The sequence below is a fragment of the Taeniopygia guttata genome, chromosome 12, assembly GCF_048771995.1.
Source record: "Taeniopygia guttata chromosome 12, bTaeGut7.mat, whole genome shotgun sequence".
NCBI classification, from domain to species: Eukaryota; Metazoa; Chordata; class Aves; order Passeriformes; family Estrildidae; genus Taeniopygia; species Taeniopygia guttata.
In genome coordinates, this window is record NC_133037.1 from 17199516 (window position 1) to 17224425 (window position 24910).

Below are 24910 nucleotides of genomic sequence, written 5' to 3' on the forward strand. Positions count from 1 at the left end.
ACCTGTGCAGCGACTAATTTCTTACTGTGTCAAAGGCTTCAAAGGCCTTACCAAGGCCCATTATCTGAGGCCTAGACTGGGGGTAGCTCAACCTTCACTCAAAATACAAATCTTGTCCTCTCTCTCTCAGAAATCCTGCAACAGGCAGCCCTGTTGCTCAGCCGCCAGGCTAGGAGGCAGGTGAGGACATTGACCTGTGGGCACACAACAGACCATGGCCCCCTAGGGGAATGAGGAGTCTCCTTTTCAAAGAATAAGCTCACTGAGAGATTGATTGGTGTGGTGCTTCCAGTGTGTACCTGAAGAAAGGTGGAACCATTACTTTTAGTGGTCAGCGTTACATTTTTCCTTTGGTAACCTTTTTCTCTTTAAGAATGGGGAGTATCAGTTGAAAGTTAGTCCTTTGCCCCTTTGATTTTGTAAAAATGGGTGTGCAAATGTTGAATTTACCATTCATTCCTAAGAATAGAATATTTGTATCAATAGAATAAAACACATAATTTTTGGAAGGCTAAAATACTTGTGTTGTCATGTCTTGAATCACAATAATTCTAGATAAAAATAATTAATATTTCATTGTGCTCAGCGGTAAGACAACTAGCGTGGTCTAATAATGTAAAGTGCTCGCCACTAGAATTTCTCTACACATCTTTAAAAATCCATCCCCGAAAGAACGAAACAAACCCCAAAAAACACTAAACCCCAAAGCCATAAGAGGCCTAATTTTGGTTTATTTCTGAGCGCACCCTAAGGACACTCCCCACTGCAAGGTGCTGAACACTGAGTTCTTTAGCAACTCATACCCATGCTTAGATGTTCCAACGTATATGTGTGTGGGAGCTGTGCCCTTGGGTCAGATGCCAACAAACTGCACAGTACCTGAAAACTTAATTCAAGTGTCTGCAACCTTCTCCCTGCTGGAATCTCCCCAGGAAGGCATTTTTAATTTTTGCCACTCCTGATGCAGTACCTGTTCTACAGTAATTTTGACAAATATGTTCACTCCTACCTGACATCCAGTGTGCAAGATCCTATTTTAGTTCTGTGTCTAGTAAAGACTGTTAGCTTGGGTTTGCATGTGGCACTTTAAGTAATGGCATAGAAAACATCACAGCTTTTTAAATTCTGTCTCTTATCTTGGCTCTCATCCGTGCTGTTAATGCAGGTAAATGTAGTGCAGTCACGGTGAGGGGAAAGGGCATAGGAAGTAGGGAAGCCATTGATTTCAACATCTTCTTCACAAGCTTCTCACATGGAGTTGTTTCCTCTAGGAAATTCTAGTCAAAGATGTACATGTACAGTCTCATTTTTTTTTCCCAGAAAAAGCTTCAGTTTGAAGAAAAAAATCCCCAACATCTACAGCCTTTCCAAGAGAGATGATCTAAGCGAAAGCAAAGCTGAATTTGACATGCTGTAGTTTCTCAAAGGCAGCTGTGAGGTTTGACTTTTTTTTTTTTTTAGGTTAAAAGCATGTTTTCTGCCTTAGAGCCACATAGATTTTTATCTCCTATACACCTTCTGCTTACACTCCTCTTATCATCCATGTGATTGGCAATACCTACTTGGCATAGGCAGAGTGACTGGTAAATGATGATCCATTTATGTCTCAGTGGAGGTAATTGTGGATTCTTGGATGCTGCCACGTTCTTTGATTTAACTGGGAACATACCATATTCTAAGTATGCATGGCATGTGTTTTGTACTGACAAGAAGATGAGGGAGAGAAAAGCATAAAAACAAGTGGTGCAGTCACTGTTTGAAATTCTAAAAGAATAAAAAGTCTTGGGGTTAATTGGCAGTTAACTTTTTTTTTTTTTCCTGTTTTCAGGTTACAGCTGTTGGAGTTAGTGGGGGAAAATGTGTTGTCATATGGAATAGCTTCATTTATTTTGACAAAAACCAGTCTTCATGGTGTGAAGGTAATGGTGGGTAGTGAAAAGAACTGCCTGTTGGATTACTCAATCTGTTGGCACCTACCAAAAGTGTCAGCATTTTACACAAAGAAAAAAGATAGACAGTAACTGAAACAAAAGGCTTCTAGGATTCTGTGTGGTAACAAATGTATGACTGTTTATAAAACCTTTTTTGAGTTCTGGGGGATAAAGTACTTTTTACAAAACATTTATTTTGTATTGCAGTAGTGCTTTAAACTTAATTTTAAAAATAATAGTTTTACATAGTAAAGGAGATCCAGTAAAAACAGTTTGTATTGAAGCAATATCTAAAGCTCCTAAATTTGTTAGAAATGTAATTTAACAACAAATTTCCAACCTCCCAATCTGGAAAAGACAAACTGTATGACCACAGAGAGTGGAAAGAGCATCTCCTCCTCCTGACAAATTCAGGGTGGGATTGCTCCTTCTGTATTTGCACTCCCAGGCACCTTTCAAGGGTGGGATCTGCTTAAGCCCAGTCCCTTAGAGTAGAGAAAATGATTCATTCTTGAAAACTCCACTTTTTCTTTGACAGTCTGTTTTAAAGGTCTGTTTTACCTTTTTCTTCTGGTAGATAATGAATTGAAACTGTAGCAGAGAGCTCTGAAGGAATTGTTTCCTGTATCTGATTTCTGAAACTGTACAAGTCTCTGTATTTGCTCAGGTCCTGCTGATCTTCTCCACTGTGATGAATCTACACAGGACTCTTTCAAGCAGGCCGTGCTGGTGTGGAAGCCTTTGCACCTTGGCAGAACCTGCCAACTGGTGCTGGCAGGTAGCACTTGATCTATCTTGCAGTTAAATTGACAAATACTTAAGTTTGGTTTGCTTTGGTTTGGTGTTTGTTTTTTGGTTTTTTTTTGGTTTTTTTTTTCTTTTTTTTTTTAATTTTAGATTTTGAGGCTTTATCATTTTAGAGAACAATGACATTTAATTTTCTAGATACAAAACCAATTGTGATAAAGTTACACTGCAAAATCTTTTGTCTTGGGACAGAAGCAAAGATAAAGTGGCAAAGTATACTGGCTTTAAAAAGCTTTTCTTCCTATTCTTGGAAAGCAATTTGACTTCTTTCCATCTCCCCTGAACTTCCTGTTCTTCATCAATAACCTCCCAACAGATAATGGTTGTCCTTAAATCCTTTCAAAACCTCCCCCTCTCTGTCATGGGCAGGAGGCTGGAATTCTTTTGTTCTGACCTCAGATAAAAGTCTTGGGACATGACAGTGAGAAATAAATTAGGCAATTGTTAGAGGGCTGTTTTGGGGTCTAATAACTACACTGGGCACTGTTATTTTAAGCTTCTGAGTTGCAACAAACCAAACAACATTCAAAGGAAGAACTGTCAAATGTGGAGACAAAACTGTCCTGGGGATGAGTGTGAGTGTGGTTAATGTCTGTCTCCTCCGGGCACTTCAGCTGGCCATTGAAATGCGCTTTGTGTTTATACAGCGGTGTCACCATTGGTAATTTTCTTCCTTCACTGAGGATTTGGGCATGGCAATGCCCCTGTAACACAGCAGTGCCTTCACTTTCATCCTAGTTTTCTCCAGAGAGGTCTTGAGGAAAATGTCAGTTCACCTGAAGCAAGTTTTGAATTTCTCCAGTGCAAGAGACTCCATGTGGACGTGACACTTTAGTCAGAGAAAGAGAAGCCAGAGAAACTTTCCCAGGTGTTGTTCTGGGGAGTTTTGAGATGGCTGAGAGAAAGAATTAAAACAACCTTGCAGCTGGTGTTTTGAACGGTTGTTTACTCATCAGATGTTTAGCAAAGGGTGTCTTGTGAATTAGCCAATGGTGTGAGGGGTTGCTGATTAAATGACTAATCAGGTCCACCTGTAATACAACGGTGTATAAAATAATGGGTTTCTAATAAACTCCAATTAGCCTTCTGAAGAGACCTAGAGTCCATGTGTGGCCTCAGTTCCATTCCGGACTCAACGCACAAGCTCTCTGGGCAACTGCTCCCAGCAAGGGGCAGGAGCAGAGATTTCCCTTGGCCGGGGCTGGAGCCCTGGAGCGGCAGTGCCTGAACAGCACCTTCCTGCCCACGGTACCAGCCTCGATGGCTGCCTCGGGGCTTGGCATTTGGCCCTGCACTTGCTGCAGGAGTCCCTGCCCGGGTTCCCTGCTGGCCCAACCTTCGCACCCATCTCAGAACCTGGGTTCCCAAGGGGGTTGCCTCAAGTGGTTGCTAGGAACCTGAGGCCATGGCTGCCCGAATTTTGGCTGCACGATGCTGATGTCAGAGTGGCCATTGTGACCCGCGCAACCAAGGCCTCCAAAGGGAAGGCTGGGCTCAGGCCGTGTGTCAGTGCGACCTGACAACGGGAGGAGAAGGCAGGGCAGGGACGCTGCTGCCCAGGGACCAGAGGAGCCCCACAGCTCGGGGCTCTGGGCCTGTGCTGCAGGTTCCCCTGCCTCTCCCTGCCCAGAATCAGAGGAAGAACAGACAGAGCAGACTGCGGTTTTCCTCGAGGCGACGACGGGAGGAGAAGGCGACAGGAGCAGGGCTCACGCAGGGCTCAGCAGGGAGTAGTGCCCTCGTGGCTCTGGGCCTGTGCTGCAAACTCCCCACCCTCCTCTTTCTCCTACAGAGAGAGAGGAACAGCACCTGGAGGAGACTTTTCTGGACAGGGACTCACCACTGACGGCTGCCATGTGCGACAGGCGGCAGGAGGGCCCTGGTGCCAGGGAGCCAGGTGAGGGCAAAGCCGCCCTCCCACAGCCGGGCCCAGGGGCTCCTGTGGCAGGCGTTGTGTGGGGCCCAGAGCAGAGGCAGGGGGAGGCAGGAGCTGCTCAGCCATGCTGCGGCTGGGAGCCTCCTTCCTCCCCAAGTGGGGCCCAGCTGGGCCAGGGGGCAGCTCTTGGGACACCCGTGCCCGCAATGGCCCCTGCTCTCCAAGGCCTCCAGCCCTGCCCGTCAGCCAGGCAGGCCGGCAGGGACAGAGCAGCCCTTGGGGCCGATGCTGCTGCAGCCAAAGAGCCCCGCAGAGGTGCTCATGCCCGCTGCCATTGGCTCTGTGCCCTGCAGTGTGCATGCTGTGTCGCCGTGCAGAGGCTGACCCGGACATCTGCAGTGACAAACTGGAGAAGCACGGGCTCTGTGCCCACGTGTACTGCCTGGTGAGTGGCTCCGGGCGCTCCCTCCACCATTGCAATGGGCAGTTCCTGCCTCTCTCTCCTCATCTGCTCCTCCCCTCTGCTGCAGTTCTTTGCCACTCTACTTTATGCTCAAGAGGACGAACATGTTGGACTCTTTGGATATCTTCCTCGAGATATCCTAGTTGCAGTGCGGCGGGCGGCACAAAAGGTGAGAGCCTAATGCAAGCAAGGAGATTTGTGCCAGGTGAGGTTTGCCAGAGCTTAGCCCAGACACTTGGAATGGAAGGCCTGCCCTTCAGGCCGCTGTGGGAGAAAATCTGGCTCCCAGCAGCTGCACAGAGGCTCTGGCGCAGGAGGCCCCCTCCTTACACCAGACAGCTCTGTGGGCTGAGACCCAGCAGTGGCCACATCCTGCGCCCTGCCCGGAGCTCTGGGGCTGCCTGGGGAGGCCCCGAGGCTGCTGCTGATGGGGTTGCTTGGCTCTTTCCAGCGCTGCTGCGTCTGTGGCCAGAGCGGGGCAACCATCATGTGCTGCATGGAGGACTGTGACAGATGGTTCCACCTGCCCTGTGCCAAGGAGGGCGGCTGCGTCACACAGTATATTCCATATTACAGGTACAACCTCCCCACTCCTGGTCACCCCTGGCAGAAGATCCAACATTTCTCACTTTGCCCATCCATTTTCCTCCAGCTCCTACTGCCCTGAGCACCGTCCAGAGCAGAATGTGGAGGCAACTCCAGAGCAGGACACCAATTGCCTCATCTGCTTGGAGCCTGTGGAGGATAGAAAGACTTTCAGAACCCTGGTGTGCCCAGTGTGCAAAAGGGCCTGGTTCCACAGGGACTGCATCCAGGTAGGAGCCCTCCCCTCAGCCCCAGGGCACAGCAGGTGCTCAGCAGCACCAGGGCCTTGCTCACCCTACTTCTGTTTGCCCTGCAGGGACAGGCCATGCGCGCTGGTCTTTTATATTTCCGGTGCCCCTATTGCAGAGACGAGGAGGCATTCCTTGTCGAAATGTTCACCCTGGGGATCCGAATCCCCTTCAGGTTGGTGTCCTTCTGCCTGCCTCACAAGACAGGAGGTGCAAGGTCTGTGCTGTGTCAGGCCCTTCCCCACCAGTCCTGGCCCTGCCCTGTCCCGTGAGTCGGGGCTTCAGCTTCACGCACGCCTTGGAAAAGTACGGGAGGAAGAGCAGGGAACACCTGTACCTCCGTGAGGGGAGGGCAGCAGTAACTAATCAGCTTTTCCGTTCTCCATCAGACTGCCAACATGGGAGGACAACGATGCCTTCGCGGATCTAGGAGAGAGGCACAGCAGGTGCAATGCCAGGGATTGCCTTTACCCGGGAGGCAGGGAGGAGGCAGAGGAAGAGGGGTAAGTTGGGGAGCTGCAGCTGAGGCTCTGTAGGGTACCCGTGTCACTTCAAGGGCTCAAAGAGGAAAGAACTAGAAGAGCTTGGCTGGACAATCACTTTGTCCTCAGTGCCATAAACCTAGTTGCTTCCCCAGGCCCTGGGAACTGCTCCTGTGCTCCTCCTGTGCTGCTGAGGGCACCCACAGGCGCTGCTCCGGCCTGAGAAACAGCGTACAGAGCTGGGAGTGTGACAGCTGTGCTGGTCTTGGAACGGGTATGAGGCAAAGCACCCGGTGTCCCTGGGCTGGGGGCAGTGCCCAGGCTGGGCCTGGCAGAGCCCGTCTGCTCCTGAAGGGCTGGGGTTCTGCTCTGGCCAGGCTTGCCTTGGGCCTGGGTGGTCTTTGACATTCCTGCTTGTCCTTACAGCCTCCAGAGATGAGCCAGAGCTCAGTGGCCCCAGCCTGACCAGTCAGTCAGGACTGGAGCCTGCTCACAGCTCAGCAGAATCTGAGGCCATCAGCCCCAGCTCCCGCGGCCCGGTGCCATCGGGGCTGGCTCCCCAGGCTTCATCTGCAGAGACCAGCAGCACAGCACGGCAGCAGTCTCTGCCATCTCCCTCGCTGGACACCAGCAGCCCCAGCACACCAAGGTCATTGTACAGCAGCATCCCTGAGCCTGAGGACAGGGGCCATTCCAGACATGCTGGGCCCGGCCGCAGGCGCACCCGCTCCCGCCAGGAAGGTCGGGCCTCCAATGGACCAGTCCGATCGAGGAGTCGCTGTGACAGGCGCAGCAGGACAAGACCAAGGACTGAGAGGCCCAGGCGAAGGGAGACACCTTCACAGGCATCCCCCAGACGCAGCCGCTCCCGCCAGCAACACCGGGCCCTCAGTCCACCCGTCCGGTCCAGGAGTCGCCGTGGCAGAAGCCACAGGACAGCAACAAGGACTGAGAGGCCCAGGCAAAGGGAGACACCATCAGGGACATCCCCCAGACGCAGCCGCTCCCGCCATCAAGGTCAGGCCCAGAGTCCACCTGTCCGGCCAAGCAGTCACCGTGATAGAAGTAGCAGAACAAGACCAAGGACTGAGAGGCCCAGGCAAAGGCAGACACCTTCATGGGAATCCCCCAGACGCAGCCGCTCCCGCCATCAAGGTCGGGCCCTAAGTCCACCTGTCCGGTCCAGGATTCGCCGTGACAGCAGCCACAGGACAGCAACAAGGACTGAGAGGCCCAGGCAAAGGGAGACACCGTCAGGGACGTCCCCCAGACGCAGCCGCTGCCGTCCGCAGCACCGGGCCTCGAATCAACCTCTCCGGTCCAGGAGTCGCCAGGACAGGAGCAGGAGGAGAGCAGCAAGTGCTGAGAGGCCCAGGCGCACGGGGACACCATCAGGGAGGTCCCGCAGAGGCAACCGCTCCCGCCAGCGGCGTCGAGCCTCCACTGGGACCTCCAACAGCAGCACGTAGCCTCGTCTTTTCTTTCTAGTCCATCTGTTCGCTGCCGGAAGTGAAGGTGAGAACGGTCCATACAGGGACCTTGAGATTTGTAGGTCTGTGAGAAAACTGTATTAGCTCTTGACATTTCTACTGGCAGGAAAGTAGTCTTGTGCTAAATCCCTTGACTTCTGTCTTACCATTTATTAAGTGAAAAGTCACTTAAATGATGTGGCTAATGAAAAAGGACTTTAGTTCTGGCCTTTTGACGCCAAGCTGAGATGTTTCCCCACTGCTCACTCTTGAAAGTGAACCTCTCCTTAATGGGCTGGGATACGGTTAGGGAGACGTTCAGAGCAAGGTGGCTCTTAGGGAAGCTGTCTTTGGAAAGGACGTGCGCTGTTTTGCTATCATTGAACAATCTCATTTCAGTAAAGCCAAAAGGAAGAAGAAAGAAGAGAGTGAGACACTGCCTCAAGTGTCTGAAGAAATCCATTACTGTATTGCTGATGATTTAAAAGACTTGTTTGGAGCTTCAAAGAACAAACCAGAAAAGACTGTGGAAATACCCTGGGACAAAGAGGATGCACAGGACTCTGCCCCAGATGACCATTTGGGACTTTTGCCCAAGAACAAGGCAGCTCAGGAGTCGAGCGCTTTCAAGTTTTCCTTCTTTGGAGACACAGAGGAGTCGGGCATCAAAGAAGGTAACAGAAGAACCCTTCTCACAGTGCCATTTCTAAGGAAGAGCTTCTGGCAGGCACTGTAGAGCACTGTGGTGTAAAGAAGGTCAGGACGCAGAGGATTTTCAGCAGCAGAAATCGGTAATTAGGCTGAAGCATTTTGATCTTCATTCCTGCTTGCCAAGGCAGTGGTAGATTAATGAGTGGTAAGTCATGCTTGCATCTCAGGAATTCTGAAAGGCATGCTTTCAGAAGGCATTGGGGTTTTTGCTAAGTGGTTAAAAGGCTTGTTGTCATGCCCTGAATCTCTCAAACAGGGAGAAAGGTGACACACCAGTCATATCAAGTTTCAGAGAGCCCAACAAGATTTTAAAGGAAATGTGTGTTAATTTAGAGGGAGGAGCAAAAGCCTGGAGTTGACCAGGAGATCCATGGACATTCTGCTTGTTACTGAATTCAATTCTTGGACCTATAGAAGAAGGAACCTGAATGACACGTGATGGTTGGGATGTTCTAACCATAGATGAAATGAGGCCTTATAGAAAGAAGACGAAACAACATTAAATCGAGTCACAGTGCTGTAGGAGAGAAAAGAAACCGTGTGAAGTTATCCAAAATATTAAAAAAAACCTATGCAAAACCACAAAGCAACGAGCCCCCCACACTTGTGCTGAATTCAGAAGGTACTCAGTGTCTTCTGAATGCAACGATACATTCATTAGAATACAGCAGAGATCCCGAGAACAGAGAGGAAAATCCTGGAGCAGAGATGTAGCTCAGAAAATCTGGCAGAAGCAGATTCTGTCCTTCCTACATCTGTCTTCTCCACTGTAAGTAAGTATTTGTCTTGAAAGGAGGAATTCTTCCTGACAAGTGGAGAGAATAATCTAGATGTGGCTTTGTTTCTTTTTTGGTGCTGTTATTGCAGAGTCTTGCGGACGCGGAACAATAAAGCCGGTAAAAGTCACATGGCAAGAGGATTCACGTTTCCAAGACAGCAGTTCTGAGCATGATGATGAGCCTGAGACGTGAGAACCTGAAACGGACCAAGAAATGTAAGTTCCATTTCTATTTGCTGTCTACCTGGCTGTAGTAGTTGGATGCTGTGGGAATATTAATAGCAGCGCTCAGGGAAGGGGAAACTGAGATTGCACACCTCTGAGCAATGAAAGTCGTCTTGGAAAACCATTTGTGCTGCCCAGAGTCAAAACTCCCAGCAGCCCATATGACATGAAGCTGAATATGAAAAGAGAGACGTTGAGCACAAGAAATTAACTGGCTCATTTTGGTTTGACCAACTCCAAACTGAGTTTGGTCAGAAGCCAAATACACTGTCAGTTTTCTTTTAGGAAGAGGATTCTTTTTTTTCTAGAAGGCTCTATTTGGCTACTAGGGAATAAAGCTTTTCAATGTATACCATTTCTCTGAAGCACTACAGTTTTAACTTGCATTCATGGGATTTGATAGTACAATTTTGGATGCTAAAATCCCTTTGTACTTGTCTAGGTTTGTTTCTTTACCGCGCACAGAAGGTGCTAGAGTTGTCTTCTTTGAAGATGATGAATGCCTAAGAGGTATGTCAGAATTTCTTCACCCCCTTTTGTATTTTTTTAAATTCTTCCTGGAATTCTGTGAGGAGGGAAAAATGCTGCCTGCTTAGGAATGTTTTCTACTCAATTCTTGGCATTCTTAATTGTGCTCAAAATTGTGGTAGAATCCCGTGAGAAAGTCCTGGTAAAATAAAGGCCAAGCAGATTTCTGCCTTTCTTCTCTTTCAGGTAATTGCCTACTAGGAATCTGGACTTTTACACCTTACCAAAACATTAGCCCCATGACAGGTTACCTAGACATTTTGGATCCTTTCAGGTATTTATGTAATGTTTAACTTTTTCCTGTCTTTCTGGAGTTACCATTAGGAATTCTGTGTTCTTGTCAGCCACATAGGTCCCTGTGGTTCTTTGTCGTAATGAATCTGGGGTTTTCTCTTCTGAATCCAGGGGATTTTGTATTTAGAAACAAAGAAAACAACAACCAAAGGAAACACACAGAGTCCCCAAAAATTGCAGAGGCCAGCAAAACAATTGCTTGTTATATGTTTTGTAGAATAGAGTCTTAAGACAGGCTTAAATGGTGTGCATTTCTCAAGACTGACTCGATAACGCTGCAGAAATGTATTGCTGTGTTCATACAGTTAGTGCCCTGCACTCTTCCAGACGGTCTGATTTGCAGGGGGTGTTAAAATGGAGAGCTCAGTCCTTAGCAGGCCTCAGTTCTGGGGGAAGATGTGTGATCCTGGTGCTGAGCTTCTAAAGAAACAGCGGCTATTTCACTGCAATTTAGACTGCAGCATGCTGAGGAAAACCGCTGCTGCCTTTCATTGTTCTGCGGACACCAGGCCGCAGTAGGGAACATTTCTGTTGGGAGACAACGTCTGGTGGGGGGCAAGAGAACAGGAAGGATGTGAAGATTTGACTCCTGACTTTATTGCTGTGTTGTCCATGATTGTTAGAAGCAGCGGCACAATCAGAAGTGTTTAAGCCTATTAATTGGTTCTTTTTTTGTGTGCAGAGGGCCCAAAGTTTTTTTGTAGATCAGTAGAGTTCAGTGAAGAAAAAGGGTTGGGAAGACTGACGTAGATTATTGCTTGAGGTGAGTATGTCACATCTGTTCCCTGGGAACTGTAGGTGAAAGCTGAGCACGGGGAGGGAATGCAGGTATGAATGGGTGTTGGCGTGCGAGAACAGCTCTGGGCAGGCGCCTGCAGCCACGGCGGGAGGAGGGGAGAGGCGGCGGCTGCTTTTCCCCCTTCGGCTCTGCGAGGCTCAGTTTTAGCACGGGAACAGACGAAATGGCGACACGGGGCTCGGGTGCAAACACGTGTTTATTGCAGAAGCGTGTTCCCGAGACACCGGGGCACCGAGCGGGGGTCAGTTATACCCCGTGCCGGGACGGGGTCGGGAACCTCAGCTGTGGCCAGTGGGACGGGAGGCAGGGGACAGGGGCATGGAAACCCCGGAGACCGTGATGGGAAAGGTGGGGGGGGCAGGGACGGACCGCGTGGTGAGGGGAAAGGCGGAGGGGCGGGGGACAGGGACCGGACCGCATGGTGAGAGGGAGTGATAAGGGAACGCAGGGTCGAGACAAGGGACCGCGGGGGGAGGGCGAGTGAGAAGGGGACGCAGGACAAAGGGGGAATGCGCGGGAAGGGGGGAGGGGGGTTGGGGGGGAAGAAGAGAAAATTACAAATCCTACAAATGGGCATGCAGAATTAATTCAGGACCTCAAGAAGAGCCTGCAACTTTGCAACTCCCCAGTAAAGGAAGTGTTTTAGTCTACCAGTGTGTATAACATCATGTTGTGTTGTTTTGTCCAATCAGGTAAACCACTATATCTTTGTATGTTACAGGAGCAGCTACTTAACTGTATGTAAAGGATGTATTTAAGAGAAGGAGTGAATTTAGAGACTTCTCCTAATAGTGGATTCAGAAACTTCTCTGAAGAATTTGTTAGATTTTCATTTTTTCCCGGAATGCTGAAGGAAGCATAGGGACGCCAAATAGAAATGCAAGGAAACCAATAAAGTCTTTAGTGAATAAAACGTGCCATGTTTGTTCCTTGAAGAAGTCGCCAAACAATGTTACTTCCAAAACCCTTTCATAGATCTAAGAGGAAAAAGTATTGGCAAACCCTGTTCGGCAGTGTTTCCAAGCTGGGGGTGATGGCCTTGGGTGCTGGGGAGCCACGGGAAGGCTCCAGTCCTGACTGTCCGGCCAGGCTGGGGCCATTGAGCTCCAGCTCATCCCTGGCGGATCTAAGGGCAAGCAGGAATGTCAAAGGCCCCCAAGACCCGAGCCAGGCCAGACCTGGGCACTGCCCCCAGCCCAGGGACACGCGGGTGCTTTGCCCAGAGCCGTGCCCATAGCAGCAGAGCTGTCTCACCCCAGCTGGCTGTGGTGGGTGTGAGGCTCCAGCAGTGCCTGTGGGTGCCCTGGGCAGCGCATCAGCAGCAGCACAGGAGCTGTTGGCAGGGCTTTGGGAAGCACAGGGGTCAGCCTCTGCACGGCGACACAGCATGCACACTGCAGGGCACAGAGCCAATGGCAGCGGGCATGAGCACCTCTGCGGGGCTCTTTGGCTGCAGCAGCATCGGCCCCAAGGGCTGCTCTGTCCCTGCCTGCCTGCCTGGCTGATGGGCAGGGCTGGAGGCCTTGGAGAGCAGGGGCCATTGCGGGCACGGGTGTCCCAAGAGCTGCCCCCTGGCCCAGCTGGGCCCCACTTGGGGAGGAAGGAGGCTCCCAGCCGCAGCATGGCTGAGCAGCTCCTGCCTCCCCCTGCCTCTGCTTTGGATCATCATCAGCCGTCTCTTTGCTGAAGACAGGTGCTGTTTTTAACCAGCATTTGATTACAGCAGGTCTGTTGACATCCATTTTGTGTAATCTAAAAATAGCTTGTTCAGCTAGGGAGTGAGGACATGCTCCCTACAGGTCCAGGGAGCCTGAGGCCATGGCTTTGCTATGTTCAGAAGGCATCTCTATGCTTAGTTTTAATCCAGCTGGACTGAGTACAACAATACCCCAGTAGAAACACAGAGTTTGGAGTGGGTTCACAAACTGAGCAAGTGTCCCGGCTTCCCAAGAGGTTTCTAAATCTTGAAGCAGTCAAATCTGGCCCTAGCCTGGATGCTATATTCAGTTCACTTTGCCTTTGCCTGTGTGATGTGACCAAGGAGTGAAAATACTCTTCAAACCAGAACTACAGAATTCCGTTTTATTGGTAACCTGTTTGTACGTGCTCTTATTTATTATATACGTCTCATATATTGTTGCAATTCCCCAAAAAAGCACATCCTGTAATTTCCATGTGTAAGTGACTCCTGTGATGAAGGGCTTGTGACTTCTTGGCCAGTTACTTTTTGTAATTGCAGAAGAAATTTCCTATTCACCCCAAATAAATAGAGTTTTACTGCTATTTAAGCCCGACTTTCTGCTGAACATTCCACATTAATGCTGGTTTTGAAGATGATACCTAAAGCTGTTAGGGTTGTTTTACTGATGGACCTGAATTAATGCAACATCCTTATTAACTCAGTCTTTTTAATTATACGTTGGGAATTTTCTCCGTAGCTTGGCCTGCTATTTGGGACCATTCACTTTACTTCCCCTTTTTATAATCAAAGTGTATTACTGAATCCCATGGGTCCTTCAGGATTTGCTCCAGCATATCAGTTGTCAGGACATTAAAGTTGTTAATTTTATTAAGTGTCTGGGGTTTGTTCCAAATTCAGCATTGCTTTGCATTAGTGTAGGAGCTGAAGAGGCAGGATGCTCGCTTTACCATTTCATAACTTAAGGCAGCAGGTATTTTTGCAGCACTTTTCCCCTAGGCTAGGGCACATCTTTCCAATACAAAGAGTTATTCCTGGGACAGGTGAGACTTTTAGACACTCAGGTACACTTTTGTCTGTGTTGATTTTAATACATCTGTGGGAAATACAGATTTCCCACACAAAGGGAAAACTTTTCCTTATTTTAAAAGCAAAAGTAATCCCCTGTAAAGGTATTTTAGTTGTAAACCCAAGGCTTGTTTTCTTTGAGGAGAGAGTTTATTTCCTTTCTGCCTTCAGTTTAGTACCTTTTGGAATTGGCTCACCTTTGTTTCCCTGCTTTCCTTCTTACAGTGATGACGCACTTGAAAGGGATTTTTATTGGACAATACCCCAGCAGGGTTTGAACCATGATCTGTTGCTTTGGAAGCCAGAAGTTATAGACGACAAGTTTGCTAGACTTAGCATGAAACATTTGTGGACTACAATTTTCCTCCTGCACACAGCTCAATTTGAGGGATTTTTAGGATCTTGGGCAAACTTGTTACTGTTGTGAGCTTGAGGGGGCATGGCCATCAGGGATAGTAACTGGGGACAGCTTGCCATGCTGGGCTTCAGCCTGTTGTAAGAGGGAGCAGGGTATACTCCGTGGGGCAGGAGCAGGCAGAGTTTGTGCAGCGACAGCTCTCCCAGCCAATTGCAGAGATGCTCGGTGCAGTGGAAGCATTTGTGCTTTAAACTTAATTTAAAAAATAATAGTTTTATATAGTAAATGAGATCCAGTAAAAACAGTTTGTATTGAAGCAATATCTAAAACTCCTAAATTTGTTAGAAATGTAATTTAACAAGAAATTTCCAACCTCCCAATCTGGAAAAGACAAACTGTATGACCACAGAGAGTGGAAAGAGCAGCTCCTCTTCCTGAAAAATTCAGGGTGGGATTGCTCCTTCTGTATTTGCACTCCCAGGCACCTTTCAAGGGTGGGATCTGCTTAAGCCCAGTCCCTTAGAGTAGAGAAAATGATTCATTCTTGAAAACTCCACTTTTTCTTTGATAGTCTGTTTTAAAGGTCTGTTTTACTTTTTTCTTCTGGTAGATAATGAATTGAAACTGTAGCAGAGAGCTCTGAAGGAATTGTTTCCTGTATCTGATTTCTGAAACTGTACAAGTCTCTGTATTTGCTCAGGTCCTGCTGATCTTCTCCACTGTGATGAATCTACACAGGACTCTTTCAAGCAGGCCGTGCTGGTGTGGAAGCCTTTGCACCTTGGCAGAACCTGCCAACTGGTGCTGGCAGGTAGCACTTGATCTATCTTGCAGTTAAATTGACAAATACTTAAGTTTGGTTTGGTTTGGTGTTTGTTTTTTGGTTTGTTTTTTTTTTTTTAATTTTAGATTTTGCAGCTTTATCATTTTAGAGAACAATGACATTTAATTTTCTAGATACAAAACCAATTGTGATAAAGTCACACTGCAAAATCTTTTGTCTTGGGACAGAAGCAAAGATAAAGTGGCAAAGTATACTGGCTTTAAAAATCTTTTCTTCCTATTCTTGGAAAGCAATTTGAGTTCTTTCCATCTCCCCTGAACTTCCTGTTCTTCATCAATAACCTCCCAACAGATAATGGTTGTCCTTAAATCCTTTCAAAACCTCCCCCTCTCTATCATGGGCAGGAGGCTGGAATTCTTTTGTTCTGACCTCAGATAAAAGTCTTGGGACATGACAGTGAGAAATAAATTAGGCAATTGTTAGAGGGCTGTTTTGGGGTCTAATAACTACACTGGGCACTGTTATTTTAAGCTTCTGAGTTGCAACAAACCAAACAACATTCAAAGGAAGAACTGTCAAATGTGGAGACAAAACTGTCCTGAGGATGAGTGTGAGTGTGGTTAATGTCTGTCTCCTCCGGGCACTTCAGCTGGCCATTGAAATGCGCTTTGTGTTTATACAGCGGTGTCACCATTGGTAATTTTCTTCCTTCACTGAGGATTTGGGCATGGCAATGCCCCTGTAACACAGCAGTGCCTTCACTTTCATCCTAGTTTTCTCCAGAGAGGTCTTGAGGAAAATGTCAGTTCACCTGAAGCAAGTTTTGAATTTCTCCAGTGCAAGAGACTCCATGTGGACGTGACACTTTAGTCAGAGAAAGAGAAGCCAGAGAAACTTTCCCAGGTGTTGTTCTGGGGAGTTTTGAGATGGCTGAGAGAAAGAATTAAAACAACCTTGCAGCTGGTGTTTTGAACGGTTGTTTACTCATCAGATGTTTAGCAAAGGGTGTCTTGTGAATTAGCCAATGGTGTGAGGGGTTGCTGATTAAATGACTAATCAGGTCCACCTGTAATACAACGGTGTATAAAATAATGGGTTTCTAATAAACTCCAATTAGCCTTCTGAAGAGACCTAGAGTCCATGTGTGGCCTCAGTTCCATTCCGGACTCAAGGCACAAGCTCTCTGGGCAACTGCTCCCAGCAAGGGGCAGGAGCAGAGATTTCCCTTGGCCGGGGCTGGAGCCCTGGAGTGGCAGTGCCTGAACAGCACCTTCCTGCCCACGGTACCAGCCTCGATGGCTGCCTCGGGACCTGGCATTTGGCCCTGCACTTGCTGCAGGAGTCCCTGCCCGGGTTCCCTGCTGACCCAACCTTCGCACCCATCTCAGAACCTGGGTTCCCAAGGGGGTTGCCTCAAGTGGTTGCTAGGAACCTGAGGCCATGGCTGCCCGAATTTTGGCTGCACGGTGGTGATGTCAGAGTGGCCATTGTGACCCGCGCAACCAAGGCCTCCAAAGAGAAGGCTGGGCTCAGGCCGTGTGTCAGTGCGACCTGACAACGGGAGGAGAAGGCAGGGCAGGGACGCTGCTGCCCAGGGACCAGAGGAGCCCCACAGCTCGGGGCTCTGGGCCTGTGCTGCAGGTTCCCCTGCCTCTCCCTGCCCAGAATCAGACGAAGAACAGACAGAGCAGACTGCGGTTTTCCTCGAGGCGACGACGGGAGGAGAAGGCGACAGGAGCAGGGCTCACGCAGGGCTCAGCAGGGAGTAGTGCCCTCGTGGCTCTGGGCCTGTGCTGCAAACTCCCCACCCTCCTCTTTCTCCCACAGAGAGAGAGGACCAGCACCTGGAGGAGACTTTTCTGGACAGGGACTCACCGCTGACGGCTGCCATGTGCGACAGGCGGCAGGAGGGCCCTGGTGCCAGGGAGCCAGGTGAGGGCAAAGCCGCCCTCCCACAGCCGGGCCCAGGGGCTCCTGTGGCAGGCGTTGTGTGGGGCCCAGAGCAGAGGCAGGGGGAGGCAGGAGCTGCTCAGCCATGCTGCGGCTGGGAGCCTCCTTCCTCCCCAAGTGGGGCCCAGCTGGGCCAGGGGGCAGCTCTTGGGACACCCGTGCCCGCAATGGCCCCTGCTCTCCAAGGCCTCCAGCCCTGCCCATCAGCCAGGCAGGCAGGCCGGGACAGAGCAGCCCTTGGGGCCGATGCTGCTGCAGCCAAAGAGCCCCGCAGAGGTGCTCATGCCCGCTGCCATTGGCTCTGTGCCCTGCAGTGTGCATGCTGTGTCGCCGTGCAGAGGCTGACCCGGACGTCTGCAGTGACAAACTGGAGAAGCACGGGCTCTGTGCCCACGTGTACTGCCTGGTGAGTGGCTCCGGGCGCTCCCTCCACCATTGCAATGGGCAGTTCCTGCCTCTCTCTCCTCATCTGCTCCTCCCCTCTGCTGCAGTTCTTTGCCACTCTACTTTATGCTCAAAAGGACGAACATGTTGGACTCTTTGGATATCTTCCTCGAGATATCCTAGTTGCAGTGCGGCGGGCGGCACAAAAGGTGAGAGCCTAATGCAAGCAAGGAGATTTGTGCCAGGTGAGGTTTGCCAGAGCTTAGCCCAGACACTTGGAATGAAAGGCCTGCCCTTCAGGCCGCTGTGGGACAAAGTCTGGCTCCCAGCAGCTGCACAGAGGCTCTGGCGCAGGAGCCCCCCTCCTTACACCAGACAGCTCTGTGGGCTGAGACCCAGCAGTGGCCACATCCTGCGCCCTGCCCGGAGCTCTGGGGCTGCCTGGGGAGGCCCCGAGGCTGCTGCTGATGGGGTTGCTTGGCTCTTTCCAGCGCTGCTGCGTCTGTGGCCAGAGCGGGGCAACCATCATGTGCTGCATGGAGGACTGTGACAGATGGTTCCACCTGCCCTGTGCCAAGGAGGGCGGCTGCGTCACACAGTATATTCCATATTACAGGTACAACCTCCCCACTCCTGGTCACCCCTGGCAGAAGATCCAACATTTCTCACTTTGCCCATCCATTTTCCTCCAGCTCCTACTGCCCTGAGCACCGTCCAGAGCAGGACGTGGAGGCGACTCCAGAGCCGGGCACCAATTGCCTCATCTGCTTGGAGCCTGTGGAGGATAGAAAGACTTTCAGAACCCTGGTGTGCCCAGCGTGCAAAAGGGCCTGGTTCCACAGGGACTGCATCCAGGTAGGAGCCCTCCCCTCAGCCCCAGGGCACAGCAGGTGCTCAGCAGCACCAGGGCCTTGCTCACCCTGCTTCTGTTTGCCCTGCAGGGACAGGCCATGCGCGCTGGTCTTTTCCATTTCCGGTGCCCCCATTGCAGAAGCCTAATGGTGTTCGCTTACGAAATGCTCAACCTGGGGATCCGAATCCCCTTCAGGTTGGTGTCCTTCTGCCTGCCTCACAAGACAGGAGGTGCAAGGTCTGTGCTGTGTCAGGCCCTTCCCCACCAGTCCTGGCCCTGCCCTGTCCCGTGAGTCGGGGCTTCAGCTTCACGCACGCCTTGGAAAAGTACGAGAGGAAGAGCAGGGAACACCTGTACCTCCGTGAGGGGAGGGCAGCAGTAACTAATCAGCTTTTCCGTTCTCCATCAGACAGCCAACATGGGAGGACAACGATGCCTTCGCGGATCTAGGAGAGAGGCACAGCAGGTGCAATGCCAGGGATTGCCTTTACCCGGGAGGCAGGGAGGAGGCAGAGGAAGAGGGGTAAGTTGGGGAGCTGCACCTGAGGCTCTGCAGGGTACCCGTTGTCACTTCAAGGGCTCAAAGAGGAAAGAACTAGAAGAGCTTGGCTGGACAATCACTTTGTCCTCAGTGCCATAAACCTAGTTGCTTCCCCAGGCCCTGGGAACTGCTCCTGTGCTCCTCCTGTGCTGCTGAGGGCACCCACAGGCGCTGCTCCGGCCTGAGAAACAGCGTACAGAGCTGGGAGTGTGACAGCTGTGCTGGTCCTGAAACGGGTATGAGGCAAAGCACCCGGTGTCCCTGGGCTGGGGGCAGTGCCCAGGCTGGGCCTGGCAGAGCCCGTCTGCTCCTGAAGGGCTGGGGTTCTGCTCTGGCCAGGCTTGCCTTGGGCCTGGGTGGTCTTTGACATTCCTGCTTGTCCTTACAGCCTCCAGGGATGAGCCAGAGCTCAGTGGCCCCAGCCTGACCAGTCAGTCAGGACTGGAGCCTGCTCACAGCTCAGCAGAATCTGAGGCCATCAGCCCCAGCTCCCGCGGCCCGGTGCCATCGGGGCTGGCTCCCCAGGCTTCATCCGCAGAGACCAGCAGCACAGCACGGCAGCAGTCTCTGCAATCTCCCTCGCTGGACACCAGCAGCCCCAGCACACCAAGGTCATTGTACAGCAGCATCCCTGAGCCTGAGGACAGGGGCCATTCCAGACATGCTGGGCCCGGCCGCAGGCGCACCCGCTCCCGCCAGCAAGGTCGGGCCTCCAATGGACCAGTCCGATCGAGGAGTTGCTGTGACAGGCGCAGCAGGACAAGGACTGAGAGGCCCAGGCGAAGGGAGACACCTTCACAGGCATCCCCCAGACGCAGCCGCTCCCGCCAGCAACACCGGGCCCTCAGTCCACCCGTCCGGTCCAGGAGTCGCCGTGACAGAAGCCACAGGACAGCAACAAGGACAGAGGGGCCCAGGCAAAGGGAGACACCATCAGGGACATCCCCCAGACGCAGCCGCTCCCGCCATCAAGGTCAGGCCCAGAGTCCACCTGTCCGGCCAAGCAGTCACCGTGATAGAAGTAGCAGAACAAGACCAAGGACTGAGAGGCCCAGGCAAAGGCAGACACCTTCATGGGAATCCCCCAGACGCAGCCGCTCCCGCCATCAAGGTCGGGCCCTAAGTCCACCTGTCCGGTCCAGGAGTCGCCGTGACAGCATCCACAGGACAGCAACAAGGACTGAGAGGCCCAGGCAAAGGGAGACACCGTCAGGGACGTCCCCCAGACGCAGCCGCTGCCGTCCGCAGCACCGGGCCTCGAATCAACCTCTCCGGTCCAGGAGTCGCCAGGACAGGAGCAGGAGGAGAGCAGCAAGTGCTGAGAGGCCCAGGCGCACGGGGACACCATCAGGGAGGTCCCGCAGAGGCAACCGCTCCCGCCAGCGGCGTCGAGCCTCAACTGGGACCTCCAACAGCAGCACGTAGCCTCGTCTTTTCTTTCTAGTCCATCTGTTCGCTGCCGGAAGTGAAGGTGAGAACGGTCCATACAGGGACCTTGAGATTTGTAGGTCTGTGAGAAAACTGTATTAGCTCTTGACATTTCTACTGGCAGGAAAGTAGTCTTGTGCTAAATCCCTTGACTTCTGTCTTACCATTTATTAAGTGAAAAGTCACTTAAATGATGTGGCTAATGAAAAAGGACTTTAGTTCTGGCCTTTTGACGCCAAGCTGAGATGTTTCCCCACTGCTCACTCTTGAAAGTGAACCTCTCCTTAATGGGCTTGGATACGGTTAGGGAGACGTTCAGAGCAAGGTGGCTCTTAGGGAAGCTGTCTTTGGAAAGGACGTGCGCTGTTTTGCTATCATTGAAAAATCTCATTTCAGTAAAGCCAAAAGGAAGAAGAAAGAAGAGAGTGAGACACTGCCTCAAGTGTCTGAAGAAATCCATTACTGTATTGCTGATGATTTAAAAGACTTGTTTGGAGCTTCAAAGAACAAACCAGAAAAGACTGTGGAAATACCCTGGGACAAAGAGGATGCACAGGACTCTGCCCCAGATGACCATTTGGGACTTTTGCCCAAGAACAAGGCAGCTCAGGAGTCGAGCGCGTTCAAGTTTTCCTTCTTTGGAGACACAGAGGAGTCGGGCATCAAAGAAGGTAACAGAAGAACCCTTCTCACAGTGCCATTTCTAAGGAAGAGCTTCTGGCAGGCACTGTAGAGCACTGTGGTGTAAAGAAGGTCAGGACGCAGAGGATTTTCAGCAGCAGAAATCAGTAATTAGGCAGAAGCATTTTGATCTTCATTCCTGCTTGCCAAGGCAGTGGTAGATTAATGAGTGGTAAGTCATGCTTGCATCTCAGGAATTCTGAAAGGTGTGCTTTCAGAAGGCATTGGGGTTTTTGCTGAGTGGTGAAAAGGCTTGTTGTCATGCCCTGAATCTCTCAAACAGGGAGAAAGGTGACACACCAGTCATATCAAGTTTCAGAGAACCCAACAAGATTTTAAAGGAAATGTGTGTTAATTTAGAGGGAGGAGCAAAAGCCTGGAGTTGACCAGGAGATCCATGGACATTCTGCTTGTTACTGAATTCAATTCTTGGACCTATAGAAGAAGGAACCTGAATGACACGTGATGGTTGGGATGTTCTAACCATAGATGAAATGAGGCCTTATAGAAAGAAGACGAAACAACATTAAATCGAGTCACAGTCCTGCAGGAGAGAAAAGAAACCGTGTGAAGTTATCCAAAATATTAAAAAAAACCTATGCAAAAACGCAAAGCAACGAGCCCCCCACAGTTGTGCTGAATTCAGAAGGTACTCAGTGTCTTCTGAATGCAACGATACATTCATTAGAATACAGCAGAGATCCCGAGAACAGAGAGGAAAATCCTGGAGCAGAGATGTAGCTCAGAAAATCTGGCAGAAGCAGATTCTGTCCTTCCTACATCTGTCTTCTCCACTGTAAGTAAGTATTTGTCTTGAAAGGAGGAATTCTTCCTGACAAGTGGAGAGAATAATCTAGATGTGGCTTTGTTTCTTTTTCGGTGCTGTTATTGCAGAGTCTTGCGGACGCGGAACAATAAAGCCGGTAAAAGTCACATGGCAAGAGGATTCACGTTTCCAAGACAGCAGTTCTGAGCGTGATGATGAGCCTGAGACGTGAGAAACTGAAACGGACCAAGAAATGTAAGTTCCATTTCTATTTGCTGTCTACCTGGCTGTAGTAGTTGGATGCTGTGGGAATATTAATAGCAGCGCTCAGGGAAGGGGAAACTGAGATTGCACACCTCTGAGCAATGAAAGTCGTCTTGGAAAACCATTTGTGCTGCCCAGAGTCAAAACTCCCAGCAGCCCATGTGACATGAAGCTGAATATGAAAAGAGAGACGTTGAGCACAAGAAATTAACTGGCTCATTTTGGTTTGACCAACTCCAAACTGAGTTTGGTCAGAAGCCAAATACACAGTCAGTTTTCTTTTAAGAAGAGGTTTATTTTTTTTCTAGAAGGCTCTATTTGGCTACTAGGGAATAAAGCTTTTCAATGTATACCATTTCTCTGAAGCACTACAGTTTTAACTTGCATTCATGGGATTTGATAGTACAATTTTGGATGCTAAAATCCCTTTGTACTTGTCTAGGTTTGTTTCTTTACCGCGCACAGAAGGTGCTAGAGTTGTCTTCTTTGAAGATGATGATGAATGCCTAAGAGGTATGTCAGAATTTCTTCACCCCCTTTTGTATTTTTTTAAATTCTTCCTGGAATTCTGTGAGGAGGGAAAAATGCTGCCTGCTTAGGAATGTTTTCTACTCAATTCTTGGCATCCTTACTTGTGCTCAAAATTGTGGTAGAATCCCGTGAGAAAGTCCTGGTAAAATAAAGGCCAAGCAGATTTCTGGCTTTCTTCTCTTTCAGGTAATTGCCTACTAGGAATCTGGACTTTTACACCTTACCAAAACATTAGCCCCATGACAGGTTACCTAGACATTTTGGATCCTTTCAGGTATTTATATAATGTTTAACTTTTTCCTGTCTTTCTGGAGTTACCATTAGGAATTCTGTGTTCTTGTCAGCCACATAGGTCCCTGTGGTTCTTTGTCCTAATGAATCTGGGGTTTTCTCTTCTGAATCCAGGGGATTTTGTATTTAGAAACAAAGAAAACAACAACCAAAGGAAACACAGAGTCCCCAAAAATTGCAGAGGCCAGCAAAACAATTGCTTGTTATATGTTTTGTAGAATAGAGTCTTAAGACAGGCTTAAATGGTGTGCATTTCTCAAGACTGACTCGATAACGCTGCAGAAATGTATTGCTGTGTTCATACAGTTAGTGCCCCGCACTCTTCCAGACGGTCTGATTTGCAGGGGGTGTTAAAATGGAGAGCTCAGTCCTTAGCATGCCTCAGTTCTGGGGGAAGATGTGTGATCCTGGTGCTGAGCTTCTAAAGAAACAGCGGCTATTTCACTGCAATTTAGACTGCAGCATGCTGAGGAAAACCGCTGCTGCCTTTCATTGTCCTGCGGACACCAGGCCGCAGTAGGGAACATTTCTGTTGGGAGACAACGTCTGGTGGGGGGCAAGAGAACAGGAAGGATGTGAAGAATTGACTCCTGACTTTATTGCTGTGTTGTCCATGATTGTTAGAAGCAGCGGCACAATCAGCAGTGTTTAAGCCTATTAATTGGTTCTTTTTTTTTGTGCAGAGGGCCCGAAGTTTTTTTGTAGATCAGTAGAGTTCAGTGAAGAAAAAGGGTTGGGAAGACTGACGTAGATTATTGCTTGAGGTGAGTATGTCACATCTGTTCCCTGGGAACTGTAGGTGAAAGCTGAGCACGGGGAGGGAATGCAGGTATGAATGGGTGTTGCCGTGCGAGACCAGCTCTGGGCAGGCGCCTGCAGCCACGGCGGGAGGAGGGGAGAGGAGGCGGCTGCTTTTCCCCCTTTGGCTCTGCGAGGCTCAGTTTTAGCACGGGAACAGACGAAATGGCGACACAGGGCTCGGGTGCAAACACGTGTTTATTGCAGAAGCGTGTTCCCGAGACACCGGGGCACCGAGCGGGGCTCGGTTATACCCCGTGCCGGGGCGGGGTCGGGAACCTCAGCCGTGGCCAGTGGGACGGGAGGCAGGGGACAGGGGCATGGAAACCCCGGAGACCGTGATGGGAAAGGTGGGGGGGGGGCAGGGACGGACCGCGTGGTGAGGGGAAAGGCGGAGGGGCGGGGGACAGGGACCGGACCGCATGGTGAGAGGGAGGGATAAGGGAACGCAGGGTCGAGACAAGGGACCGCGGGGGGAGGGCGAGTGAGAAGGGGACGCAGGACAAAGGGGGAATGTGCGGGAAGGGGGGAGGGGGGTTGGGGGGGAAGAAGAGAAAATGACAAATCCTACAAATGGGCATGCAGAATTAATTCAGGACCTCGAGAAGAGCCTGCAACTTTGCAACTCCCCAGTAAAGGAAGTGTTTTAGTCTACAAGTGTGTATAACATCATGTTGTGTTGTTTTGTCCAATCAGGTAAACCACTACATCTTTGTATGTTACAGGAGCAGCTACTTAACTGTATGTAAAGGATGTATTTAAGAGAAGGAGTGAATTTAGAGACTTCTCCTAATAGTGGATTCAGAAACTTCTCTGAAGAATTTGTTAGATTTTCATTTTTTCCCGGAATGCTGAAGGAAGCATAGGGACACCAAATAGAAATGCAAGGAAACCAATAAAGTCTTTAGTGAATAAAACGTGCTATGTTTGTTCCTTGAAGAAGTTGCCAAACAATGTTACTTCCAAAACCCTTTCAAAGATCTAAGAGGAAAAAGTATTGGCAAACCCTGTTCGGCAGTGTTTCCAAGCTGGGGGTGATGGCCTTGGGTGCTGGGGAGCCACGGGAAGGCTCCAGTCCTGACTGTCCGGCCAGGCTGGGGCCATTGAGCTCCAGCTCATCCCTGGCGGCTCTAAGGGCAAGCAGGAATGTCAAAGGCCCCCAAGACCCGGGCCAGGCCGGACGAGAGCAGACCCCCCGGCCCTCCAGGAGCGGATGGGCTCTGCCAAGCCCGACCTGGGCACTGCCCCCAGCCCAGGGACACGCGGGTGCTTTGCCCAGAGCCGTGCCCATAGCAGCAGAGCTGTCACACCCCAGCTG

General features: G+C 50.2%; 2 protein-coding genes and 3 long non-coding RNA genes across 7 annotated transcripts; all 5 read left to right on the forward strand.

Moving 5' to 3' along the window:
- Positions 1-5795: 5795 nt before the first annotated feature.
- Positions 5796-6660, forward strand: LOC140684989 (uncharacterized). The gene is made up of 4 exons (XR_012058055.1): positions 5796-5892; positions 5979-6085; positions 6300-6413; positions 6548-6660. It is a non-coding gene; the product is annotated as an uncharacterized lncRNA (long non-coding RNA).
- Positions 6661-6668: 8 nt separating this feature from the next.
- On the forward strand, positions 6669-8860 carry LOC140684964 (uncharacterized). The gene is made up of 3 exons (XM_072934976.1): positions 6669-6678; positions 6819-7907; positions 8261-8860. Exons 1-2 carry the CDS (start codon positions 6669-6671, stop codon positions 7859-7861), a joined length of 1053 nt encoding a protein of 350 aa, XP_072791077.1. The 3' UTR covers positions 7862-7907; positions 8261-8860.
- On the forward strand, positions 8861-12081 carry LOC140684988 (uncharacterized). Its single transcript, XR_012058054.1, has 6 exons — positions 8861-9341; positions 9440-9566; positions 10018-10085; positions 10290-10377; positions 11080-11160; positions 11918-12081. It is a non-coding gene; the product is annotated as an uncharacterized lncRNA (long non-coding RNA).
- A 5738-nt stretch (positions 12082-17819) lies between these two features.
- LOC140684965 (PHD finger protein 7-like) lies at positions 17820-19711 on the forward strand. The gene is given in 8 exon segments (XM_072934977.1): positions 17820-18055; positions 18132-18305; positions 18307-18348; positions 18350-18487; positions 18702-18815; positions 18951-19069; positions 19222-19556; positions 19700-19711. Coding segments are annotated over 8 exon segments (1083 nt in total). The 5' UTR covers positions 17820-17906.
- Positions 19712-19726: 15 nt separating this feature from the next.
- Positions 19727-24509, forward strand: LOC121470620 (uncharacterized). 3 transcript variants are annotated; one of them, XR_012057949.1, is made up of 8 exons: positions 19727-20304; positions 20658-21114; positions 21226-21738; positions 21837-21963; positions 22415-22485; positions 22690-22777; positions 23478-23558; positions 24318-24509. It is a non-coding gene; the product is annotated as an uncharacterized lncRNA (long non-coding RNA). The 3 variants fall into 3 exon arrangements; XR_012057950.1 differs by having other exon boundaries at positions 19727-21114; positions 21226-21742; XR_012057948.1 differs by having other exon boundaries at positions 19727-21114.
- Positions 24510-24910: the final 401 nt, after the last annotated feature.